At 42.1% G+C, this 12,681-nt stretch overlaps 1 protein-coding gene across 3 annotated transcripts in view; it reads right to left on the reverse strand.

Annotated features, from left to right (window-relative positions):
- SLC22A23 (solute carrier family 22 member 23) overlaps positions 1 to 12,681 on the reverse strand; it is a 207,972-nt gene that overhangs the window by 46,059 nt on the left and 149,232 nt on the right. For all 3 annotated transcript variants that reach the window (XM_053243660.1, XM_053243661.1, XM_053243659.1), the window contains exon 4: positions 141 to 309. In XM_053243660.1, the coding sequence (XP_053099635.1) occupies positions 141 to 309 (169 nt within the window). The remainder of the gene's footprint in view (positions 1 to 140; positions 310 to 12,681) is intronic.

Raw genomic sequence — 12,681 nt, forward strand, 5'->3', positions numbered from 1 at the left:
ACAAAGAGTGTTCCCACTGCTGAACCTGTAGACACTGTGGGTGTGGAGCGTGCTGGCAGTGGTGTGGTTAGCTGGCACATTCTTATTTCCCCATTCCCTAGAGCAGTGAATAAGTGAAAAAACAAACGGAAGACACTTACAACCAGTAGAGTAACATCAACAGGAAAGGGCAGATGATGACTGCTTGGAGAACTTGCCAGTCCCTGCAGAGAACAGCCAAGCCTGGCATGAGGAATTGTCCTGCCATGGCCACAAAGCTCGCCACCATTGTTATCATGAAGCGGTGATTGGGAGGGCAGAGCTCTATCCCTGAAAAGAGAAGAGAGAGAGACAGTGAATCAGCAACCATGAAAAGAAGAAAGGACTAAGGACAGTTCTTGTGGGAATTGTGACTCCTTAGGAACATAGGAAATTGCCTTATACTGAGTCACACCATTAGTCCATCTAGCTCAGTATTGTCTACACAGACTGGCAGCAGCTTCTCCAAGGTTTCAGGCAGAAGTCTCTCTCAGCCCTATCTTGGAGATGCCAGAGAAGGAACTTGGAACCTTCTGAACTCAAGCATGCAGATGCTCTTGCCAGAGCGGCCCCACACCCTGAGGGGAATACTGTACTCACATGTCTCCCATTCAAATGCAAAGCAGGGCAAATCCTGCTTAGCAAAGGGGACAATTCATGCTTGCTACCACAAGACAAACTCTCCTCTCCCGTGCTTATTAAATCATAGCTACCAACTCAGATACCATAATCCAGCAGGAAATATTGCACTCATCTCAATTATCTTTTAAACAGATTCTGCACACTACCTTCTACTTTGTGCTGTACAGACAAATAAAGAGGATTCTACTGTATACAGTATAGCCAATTGACTAGACTGTGGGTCATAACAGAGAGTGACCCATACAATTTTTTTTTTAAAAAAAAGAGTATACAAATGTGCAAATATTCAGCTCAGAATAATACGCAGAGTTCTTCATGTATCACAAGGAAGTAGTTGCACCAAGAAGTACTTCCGTACTGGACCTAGTTCCCTGACTCCCTGCCCTGAGGGCCCTTGACGGAATCCAACACCTCACAGCACTACTCACACACCTTCCAAAATGGTGCTGAAATTCAGCAAGGCTCTGTACTCCTTAATGGGCCCTCAGAATCGGTAGGGAGTTGGTTAGGGATGTGAGTCCCGTGTGGAGGTGTGCATTGGATATGCTCGCCTTTACCTAGTACCTGAGGGGCTGTGCGGACTATTCAGCTTCAGCTATTCAGAGCCAAATATTTGCAGAGGCCTAGAATATACATTTTTTTTTAAAGTATACCATCACATATAATAGTCCATATGTCATCAATAAAAAGAACACACACAATAACATTTTCACTTAATCCTAATTTATTTATATAGAGAGTTATATAGTTATGTTGTTAAACAACAAGTTCTGGTATGAATTAATCTGCCTTATTTCCTTTCATTATAATCTTAACTGATAATAATTACCACCTTCCCAAGTTAGCCTACTTCCTCCTCAGACATTTATGTGTCCACCATCTTGAACTGGGGTGTATGGCGTCATCACAAACTATGCTGTTGAGCAGGCGCGGGCCGTGAACGTGCCTCCGGGGGGGCGAGCGGCTTCTTTAAGTGTAAACAGAGCCGGTGCTCCGTGCTGCCCAGCAGCCCCCGAGGCAGGGAATCACTTCCGCCACTTACCTGGCTTCCACGGAGGTGAGCCCCCGCAGCGGCCAGGTGAGTGGCGGAGGCGATTCCCCGCCGCGGGGGCTGCTGGGCGGCATGGAGCACCGGCTCCGTTTACACTTAAAGAAGTCGCCCGCCGCCCCGTTGGAGGCGCGTTCACGGCCTGTGCCTGATCTCATAAGCTTACTTTCCTTAAGGAAAGTAGGCAAAAAAGCAAAGGGGAGAAAATATGATGATGACTTTGTATATTTAACTTAAGAGGATTAGCACGGTGCTCAAAGAATTTGGTTTCAACTCCTTGTTTCCCAACAGATTTCTATGTATACCTGGGTATACAATGCCATTGTAGTGTATCTGTTTATCTACCAGGGACATCAGACACTTTCTGGTAACTAATTTAAAAGAGGGGGATATGGCCTAGTCCTCTACTTCATAATGATACGTTGAAGGCTGCAGAACCTGAAACCGCAGTCTACCACCTCAGAAGGCATATGGAAGACTGTGTATTTCAGGGCCTCCAGAAGAGTTTTCAAAGTACAAGGGCTCAAGGAGTCAGGGTGTAAAGAATGTTGTCTACTTTCCAGACGCATTTTCACATCTGCTTATTGAATGGCCAGATAATAATGGTATAACCCATTATTTAGGTTTAGGAGAGGAGACCTGGTCTTGTGGTAGCAAGCATGACTTTTCCCCATAGTTAAGCAGGGTCTGCCCTGGTTGCATATGAATGGGAGACTTGATGTGTGAGCACTGCAAGATATTCCTTCCCCTCAGGGAATGAAGCTGCTCTGGGAAGAGCAGAAGGTTTCAAGTTCCCTCCCTGGCTTCTCCAAGATAGGGCTGAGAGAGATTCCTGCCTGCAACTTTGGAAAAGCTGCTGCCAGTCTATGAAGACAATACTGAGCTAGATAGACCAATGGTCTGACTCAGTATATGGCAGTTTCCTATGTTCCTAACCTACCACATTCAAATTAGTGAATCACAATAATTTATATACACATATTAAAAAGGAAGTGTCAGTAACTGATCAAAGTTACAAAGTAAAAATTATAGATCACTTATGGGATTTGAATTGATTATAAAGTACTCCTGCACAACAATACTAACCAATATTATTTGCTTCAAAGGAGGGAGGGAAGTATACAATAAAGTTCTTTTTTTGAAAGTTGAAACATTTCCACTGATTACATGAACACATCAGATATAATTAAAATACAACACATTTTAAGTGACAATTTCATAATATGTTGTACTGTACCACAACTGATGTCTTTTGGAGGCTTAATTTTCCCTGTGGATGCTAAGCTCCACTAATCAGTCTTTGGTGGGGCTCTAACCTCCTCTGTCCACAAACATCTGGAACCTATGGAATGTTTGAAAACTACTTCTAAATATCCCTCCATGTGGAAAGCCCAGACATCAGTGGGAAGACTAGACTAGAAACTTAACAGAGAGATTGTGGAATGAAACACATTCACTACTTGTTTTATTATGCTGAAATTAAAAATGATAACATGATATATCATGTAATAATATCAAAAATCAGAATGCCAAATGAAGGTACAAATACAAAGCCCCAGAGCATACACCCAACTACGCACAAGAAGTTAGAAAAAGTCATTATACTGCATAGAACAAGTGACGATTCCAAACAGCAACACAAATCAGCAACAAGTCATATCTGCTTTAACCACTCTCTTCCATAGCATTAACTATCTCCAAAAATACAGTCCTTTCTCCCATGTAGAAACATACCCAGTCTCAATTTGGGGGGGGGGAACCCCCCACCCCACCTGCATGTAATTAAAAGGGGAATGCCCATCAATAATTATTCATTTTTCCTATTGTATATTGATTTCCTTTAAAACTCTCTCATCATCAGGTGATAAACAAGACAGTATCTGGATTATGAGTTGACCAATCATCAGATTAGGTTTCTACCATACATTATCCTGTACCACATTCTTTACACCATTGTTCAAATGTTTTAGAAGAATGTCTCCAGGATGTTTAGCTGGATCACTATAACAAAAATTTTCAAACTATATCCCGCCCCTCCCCAATCCACACAGACTGCTTATATGGGATGGAATTACACAAATACAAACAATCCATAAATATGATGAACAGGTAACAGCTGGCTGTATATGCTCTTTTATCTCACACTTGGAATAGCCAGGATGGAGGCACCAAGAGTCAAAGGCAGAGGGAAGAGGCTGCATGTACCAGATGGAAAGCAAACTCTCTCCAGTGGCTTCCCCTTTCTACAGGATCACTCCAGCTTGGTGGCAGCGGCAGTTTTTGTTCTTGCATTCAGTCACTCTGGTCTTAAAACCATAACAGAGAAACATCACATGAGTCTATCTTAATATGCTTGCACTTTTATTTAATCTTATCAGATAGAATAACTGAAGTAAAATCCAAGTGGATTAAAATTTTACAACACTGGAGTTAATGAATCTGTTCAGTTTTAGCACCTGACTTGGGAACCTGGAGCCTCAGGAGCACAGATGGCAGAAACATATTTTGAAAATTCTTCAAAAATTATGTCTCTCTTGTACTCTGCATTATTTTACAAGGATTGCCATTTGTGCTACTACCTGCAGGTAGCATCTACTGCCCTTCTAATATCCAAATAATTAAAATACTAAAGTCAGTAATCAACATGCATAATTTTCCAAATTCATCCCTCCTTTAGTTTTTATATTTTGGATTTTTTTTTTTTAAATCACATTGACATTAATTGCTCTTGATTTGGGACTCCATTTTTTCTTGGTTTTTTATTTTATTTTATTTTATTTTAGCTGCTGCTGCTACTCTTCTAAAATGTGACTGCCCTTTTTATTTTTTATAAGAAGGAGCTAATAAATGATAGAGTGTATCACTGTTGGGAATTCAGTTCTTCTTTATCTATTTGACAGACTTCCTCCAAAGGAGATACTTCAGAGCTATCAGATTGGATTTTCAGAATCTGTAAAAAATGTTTGATTTAGATATCAACTGTCAGCCAAGGCTGGCTTTGTTCCGCAAGTTGCTCTGTGAAGCATGTTGTCCCAGGAGAATATGACCATCATTGTCTTATTTTACAGATATGCATAATGCAATTGGAAATTGGTCCATTAATTGTCTTCTGAATGGAGTGAGCAGATCTACTTACACCAGACTGGCTTTTCCATGTAGCCTTTGTAAACACATTGTAGGATGCTCTTTAAGTTCAGATGTCACATAAAGCACAGCTTAGTCCTAGCTCTGCACAATGTTCATGAGCCTTGTGCTTTTACGTGAAGAGAGAATGTTTTATTAGAAAAGTTATTAGGGATTGAGATTGTCCATGTTTATGTAAAGCCCTGCTTTGCCAACATTTTGTGTTATTGACCAAACTTAAATCTGTCCTGCCTTCAGCTTTCCAAAACATATACTGTATTTGATGGAAAGAGAGCACAGCAAGAAGCCAGTAAGAAGCAATGATGCCATCTTAATAAAAAAGAAAAAAGAAAGTGCTTTGTAGGTGCTATGCTTTTGAATCTGCATAGCAGATTTATTTTGTCTGTAATAAAATAAATTATTTGTCTCTGATAGTTAAAACTGCTATGTAGGATAATGAGGCTATAATGACTTGATTGCAAACTTCATATTTAATAAATATAATGAATATAATGTGACAAATTACTTGTGATTATTCAAAATAAAGTGTTTGATGTTTTGCTGATTTTGTCCACTGACACAATGAAAGGCAGAACTGTCCATAATTTGCCAGGTGGCAAATTGAAAAGAGGCAGCTCACTTAACAAAAGAGCCCTAGGCAGTGAACATGTGGTTGTGGACACACTGAAAAAATAAGGCAGCTACTCTGTATCTTATAACTCAGATTGTGTTGCTCATATACGGAAAAGGACACAGTGGCCTTGTGTGATATCTGCATGCAGTTCACAGTACTGCTTGTTTCAGTGAACACAGCTGTGATTTAGCTTAGCTGCATTTATCCCTGGTTGTGTTCAGGCAAAGAATGCACTCACGTGGTTGTTTCTGCTGCCAACAGGGGCCAAATAGGAAATGCGACATTGTCCATTCTGCTTACACATAAATAAAAGAACTTGTGGAAACGATTATTCACACATGAAGCAATGCACAAATCCACAAGTTTGTCTAAAATAAAATATTTCAAGAGAGAAAGAAGACATCCTACCCTTTGGGGTGGGGGGCAGTGTTCTCTCTAATTTTTTTAACCTATGTGCAGAATGAGTTTTGTTCTGGGTGGCAGTATCAAGGCAGTGTGTGCACACATGCATTCAGAGTGGGGCCTTCCTGATTCAACCTGAGCAGGATCTAAAATTAACTGAGCGGACATCAGAAAATGTGTGAGCGCACACACGTGTGCATGCCTTAGAAGGAACACTGGTGTGTGTGTGTGTGTGTGTACCAGTCAGTCCACACTTCTTCACACACATTATGGTCAGGCTTGCTGCACTATCTATGCAACAAAGCTTGTATTTTATTATTTTATGTATTTATTTATCATATTTTTATACCACCTGCTATGTAAATCTCTAGGCGGTTTACAGATGCCAACATTAAAATCACAGGTTAAACACAACAAAAACAATAGAAAACAAATTATTAAAATTATTAAAATACTAATTAAAAGATTGAGAGAACAGGAAAGTCTTTAGGGTCTTCCTGAAAACAAACAGAGGAGGAGATGCCCTTATTTCAGCAGAGAGCATATTCCAAAGCCCTGGGGTAGCCACAGAGAAAAGACTGGTCCCAAGTTGCCACCAGACGAGCTGGTGGCAACCATAACCGGACCTTTCCAGAAGATTGTAAAAGGCGGGAGGGTTCATGACAAAGGAGATGCTCTCTTAAATAACCTGATCCCAAGTTGTTAAGGGCTTTATAGGTAATAACCAGCACTTTATATTTCACCCAGAAACATATTGGCAGCCAGTGCAGTTCTTTCAAAACCAGTGCTATATGGTCCCTTTGTGTTGTCCCAGAGACCAATCTGGCTGCTGCATTCTGTACCAACTGTAGTTTCCGGACTATGTACAAAGGCAGCCCCACATAGAGAACATTACAGTAGTCAAGTCTGGAGGTTACCAGCATAGGTACCACTGTTTTAAGGTCATTCACCTCTAGAAATGGATGTAGCTGATGTATCAGGTGAAGCAGATAAAAAGAGCTCCTGGCCACCGCCTCAACCTGAGAAACCAGGGAGAGCTCTGGGTCCAGGAGCACTCCCAAGCTACGTACCTGATCTTTCAAGAAGAGTGTAACCCCATCCAGAACAGACAGATCTAAACTAGCTTTCGGATCCCGACCCCCCATAGTCAGTACTTCCGACTTATTTGGATTCAACTTCATTTTGTTATCCCTCATCCAGCCCATTACTACCTCCAAGCAGGCATTTAGGGAAGATGTGCCATTTCCTGATAAGGTTGACATGGAGAAGTAAATCTGGGTGTCATCAGCATATTGATAACACCCAGCATCAAACCTTCTGATGATCTCTCCCAGTGGTTTCATGTAGATGTTAAAGAGCATTGGAGACAGTATGGAGCCTTGTGGAACTCCATACTTCAGTTCTCACTCTGCAGAGCAACAGTCTCCAAGTGACACCATCTGGAATCTACCAGGGAAGTAGGAGAGGAACCACTGTAAAACAGTGCCACCCAATCCCACCCCTCTCAGGTGGTCCAGAAGGATACCATGGTCAATGGTATTGAAAACCACAGAGAGATCCCTCTGTCGATAACCTGTTGGGGATCATCCACCAGGCCGACCAAGGCAGTATCAACCCGATAGCCCACACGAAAGCCAGATTGAAATGGGTCTAGATAATCTGTATCATCCAGAACTGCCTGGAGCTGAGAAGCCACCACCCTCTCAATCCCCTTGCCCAACCATGGAAGATTAGAAACAGGTCTGTAATTAGCTAACTCCGAGGGATCCAACGCAGGTTTCTTCAAAAGTGGACTAATAAATAGTCTCCTTAAGACAAGGAGGCATCCTGCCCTCCCTCAGAGAAGCATTTATAATATTTACCAGACCCTCTCTGATAATATAATCATCAGATGAGATAAACCAAATTGGGCAAGAGTCAAGCGAACAGGTTGTAGGGCATACTGTCCGAAGCAGTTTGTCCACTTCCTTAGTAGTCACAAACTGAAAGTGATCCAATCTAATCCCATAAGAGGAGTTGCTGGACAACCTCCACAGTAGACCCTGCAATAACCGTGGAATCCAGCTCGACCCGGGGTGGGGGGAATGTCCACAAACACCTCAAACAGTCAGGGGGTGTTTGGTCCGAGGTCGGACCGAACAGGGGATAGTTCGGTTCCACCCCGAACGGTTGAACCTGTTTGCACATCCCTATCACTGATGAGATGATATTGCATCCTCAAGGTACAGTGGGATCCTGCAAGTAAGTTCTTATCATAATATGATGAGTTCCTCCCTCCAATAAAAGTGCAGGCACTGGACTGGGAAGACAATGGGGGAAAGGACTGGCAAGAACTACGGCCACGTTGTGGGAGTCTAGCTGCTCTACACACTGGAATGGAGCACTTTAATCATGTAACATGTGCAGCTCTACATAAAAATGTCCTCTGAGCTGAGCCTCACCCATGTTTATCAGAAAGCCCTGGCTACATTACTACTAATACTGGGCATTTACATAACACATTTCAACTATTCAAAGCACTTCACATACATTGTTTCAGTAATCCTCACACACACAAAAACAACTCTGTACAATAGGTCGGTGTTATTACACCCATTTTGCAGATGGAGGGAGGGGGACTGCAGCTGAGATGAAGTACCTTGCCTAAGGCTAGCTAGTGAGTTTATGGCCTTGGTGAGATCCGAGTCAGGGATTTCACACCTCACAATTTTACACCAGTTCCAACTACAAAAGCAAGAGAGCCTGACAGATGTGTCAGCCAACATGGGTAGGACTCATTTTAAAAACAAAACAAAAACGGGTGGGACTGTGCCTGTTGGCAAAAGCCTTACACATTTTGCATAATGTAGTGGCATCTTTGTCCAAATTAGGTCGAGTTTTTGCCAACACCACTCTCTTTTCTCTTTAAAGTGAGCCCTGCCCATATTGTTTGATGTGTCTGTCAGGCTCTGTTGCTGTTGGTTGGAGGCAATGTAAGAGTGGGCAAGGAGAAGTCTGAGTTGCCACTACAATACCCTTCTGAAGCACCCTTTCCATTTGCCATATTTTAAACAAGTAACTTATTGCAACTCAAAAGTAACAAGGTATTTAATGGTTGGACATACCACACCAGCAAGCAAACTACATGTACTGTGGAGGATGTGTGACAGCTGGTTTCAAAATTCCAGGCAGCACAGTTTTGTTTAAGTTGATTATGTATAGGATGAAAGAAAGAAGACATTATAGAAAAGAAATCAGCAAAGACCACAGAATCATTCACAGTAAAATTAGCTGGTAAAAGTGTGCTAGTCTGAAAAGCAAGGTAAGGTAATTACAATAAAAAGTCTCTTAAAATAGACCTGCATATCATCATAGGTATTAATTTCCCACTGCAATTTTCCCTTCAACGTCTACATTCCATTTCTAGCTTCCCTTTCATTCTTACCACAACAGTCCTACTTATTTTTAGCAGCAAGCTACCAAAAAAAACAACTACACCAACCACACCACCTCACCAAATACATAATCTAAGTCACCTTAATCATCAGATCCTTCTTGGAATTGGCTTGTTCTAAGAGGAAATACTCTTTAAGCCACCAGGCACATATTCTGCAAAACTCAAAGGTGGTACTATTTCTGTTTACAGCAGCAGCAAAGTGTGTGCAGGTGCGCGTGTACACACACACACACACACACACACACACACACACACACACTTTAAGAGATTCTGAATAGTTATAAATTGGAGCTTTTAAATTTTGCCCACAAATTTTCAACTGGAATAATGGATGCAAGTTAAATGAAAGCAAAACTTTTCAAGTACTTGAGAATCACTCTGTTGTGACTGAATCTGCTGTCCCAATCTTCTGCATATCTCTCAGGCCATTGTCTTCTGTTCTCTTCTTCCAACTCAGTGCACAGCATGCAATGACCAGCACTCCATACCTTGACACCCTGCAGATGATGATGATGATGATGATGATGATGATATCCTTTCATTCTCCCCTCAAGATCTTCCTTCTGTCTCAACATGTGGCTTAATCTCAGTGAGGAGATGGAAGGGGATGTCAGCAAATTTTTCTTCAGCTGCCTGGGAACTACAGTTTGGCCAGCCCAGTCTGCTCCCATGGCACCTTCTACACCGATTCTATCAGTCCTGCATCCGCTGGTGTCACACTTTTAGCGTTTTCTTATTTTACCTTATCTCTAACCCAACGAGCACGTCAGAAAATGGTGCTGCAATTCTCAGAACAGTAGTTTGGCTACTATCCCCTTAGTTTATTCATTCATTCCTGATACATATATTCCACATGCTCAGAACAAGGCTCAATTGCAGCTGGTTACAAAAATAACCAATAATCATCACCATTATTATCATCAGCCTCCAGAGGGGTAGCTGTGTTAAGTCTATTGTCATGGAACCCTCACCAAGCGGTAGCTCAGAGTCCAATCCTGAGGAGTGGGAAACAGTCAGGTAAGAAGAGCCAGGCCCAGATCCAGGCCCTTATTCTAGGCTGGAACCTGGTCTGCCAGGCAGGAGACCCCAGAGACAGAAACCCCAGAATTGAAGACCCCAGAGCCAGGGCTCACTAAACCCCAGCCCCCCAACAAAACAGCACATTCTTCATAAAGTATCTCAATCCCCCCAAGCCTACACACCAGCACTAGCAATGGACCAGGAGGAGTGTGATGGAGTAGAGGTGGAGCCTACAGGCATTGAGGCCTCATTCCAACTCTGGCCCTTGTCAGGTTAAGTTACGCACTTGGAGTTCAATCTGTAATGAACTGTCTTGCCTTGCTTGGATTTTGTACAAATCCAAGCAAGTTTGTCCTTTGCAGCCTGTTTCTCCTTTGTAGATACCAGAGGCTCCATGTTGGCAGGTGACACTGATTACATGTATCATACTGGGAGATAAGCCCTTGGTGTTATCAGGTCCTGTAATGACAACACTTCATGCATCTGATCAAGTGAATGAATAAGCATGGATGCTTATGCTACAATAAATCTGTGCATCTTCAAGGTGCTAAAAGACTCTTTTGGCAGCACTTAAAAAACAACATACAGGAAGACCTCGCTATCCGTGGGTCCAGCATTTGCGGTTTCACGTATTTGTGGTTGGGTTATTAACACCTGACCACAGTATACACAGGGAGAAAGTGGAGGAAAAAGGGGTTAAACCCATGTATCCCCAGGTCGGGGGGGGGGATTCACCTCCGAGGTCATTTCCAGCTGCCATTTTTTAATGTTGTTTTTATCTTGTAAACTGGCCAGAGACATAAGTTTTGGGCAGTATAAAAATATGTAAAACAAACAAATAAATAAAATTTGACTGCTGGAAAGATTGGGAGCCATTTTATGGCGCAAAATGGAGGCAAAAAATTCAATATTCAGCTGATTTTTGGCCCCGTGGACAATGGTGCAGCACAGTAGGGTATGGCAGGGCACCTTGAGGTGCCATTTGTTGGCAACTGGACATGATGGGAGGGAACAGGGTAAAACTCACCATTTTCTGCCAGTTTTAGTCACTGGAAACCTACCCCCCCCCCAAATTCCCATTGCCCTAATGTCCCATTTGTGGATTCGCTATCCGCAGGGCCATCCATGGAACGGAACCCCCATGAAAAACGGCATTCTCCTGTATTTACAAACAGGCAGAAGAAGAAGTTCAAACTAAACCTCATCAGCTCCAAGTTAAAAATTAAACCTCATCAGCTAATCCAGGAATCTGAAAACTTTCCAAAAAGGGGAAACCTTGGCTGCCTTCCCAAAACTTACCAGGGAGTCTGCCAGACACACCTCCCTAGAGAAGGAATTACAGTTACCAAGGGAGAAAGGAGGTGGCTCCATTTAGAAGTTACGCAAGGCAGCCACTGTGGGAGACCAAAGGTAGTTATTATTCTGAAACAGGGCTATTCAGGGAGATGGTGGCCATTTTATTCAAGACTGGTGGGTATTGGGCTGGTGGGTATACAATTCAGGTTTGCATGACCTGCTGCCTCATGTCGCCACTTGCTATCACTGGTAGACCCAGCTGCCTGTTGTCCCTTACTATGCCTCTGCCATGATCACCTGCAAATACTCTTGGTTCCACCATAGTTGTTCTCACACAGTGGCCATGTTAAATATGCTCCACTTACAGGAAGAGTACATTTACAAATGATGGTCATAGCTAATTTTAGTTTTTGGGTGAGTATCTTCATTTGGTTGGAAACATGCTGTTGTGTACTCACAATGCATTTTTTAGGTGCACACATACAATTCTTTATAGAGTAACAGTCCTATCTATAAAACCACCTTGAAAATAGTCCCCACAAGTTACTAGAACATAACATTTTAAAGATTCCAGCTGTCCACATATTCTCATCCCAGTTGTGACTTAAAGAAAACCAGCTTTTGAAATGCTTTCTTGCCTGGTCATGAACAGCTATTTGCAAATAATAATTTTTTAAAACTCTGAGATTATTAACACTTTAGTAAAAGCTACCAGCTTCTGTTTCAACACTTTGGTTATAAGAGCAAACAGGCAAATAGAAACAAGCTGCCCTCTTCAGATAGTGACATGTTTAATTTAGTAATAATCTAAAATCCCAGGAGCAGAGGTCATACTAGCGATGAAATCTGAATGGCAATTTCTTTTTTCCTCAGACATAAGTGCTATTCTCCATCAGTACTCTGTGTATTTCAATTACTGTCACCTTCCGCTCCAGTGAATTGCCCAAGAAAGAAGAGAGAAAGAGACACATGTACCTTCAGCCAGATGGCAAGTTTTTACCATCATCATCAATCTCCTTCAGGTCTGTTAAGCATTTCCAAGCTAGCTATGAAATCAGAATG

The sequence above is a fragment of the Hemicordylus capensis genome, chromosome 4, assembly GCF_027244095.1.
Source record: "Hemicordylus capensis ecotype Gifberg chromosome 4, rHemCap1.1.pri, whole genome shotgun sequence".
Lineage (NCBI taxonomy): Eukaryota > Metazoa > Chordata > Lepidosauria > Squamata > Cordylidae > Hemicordylus > Hemicordylus capensis.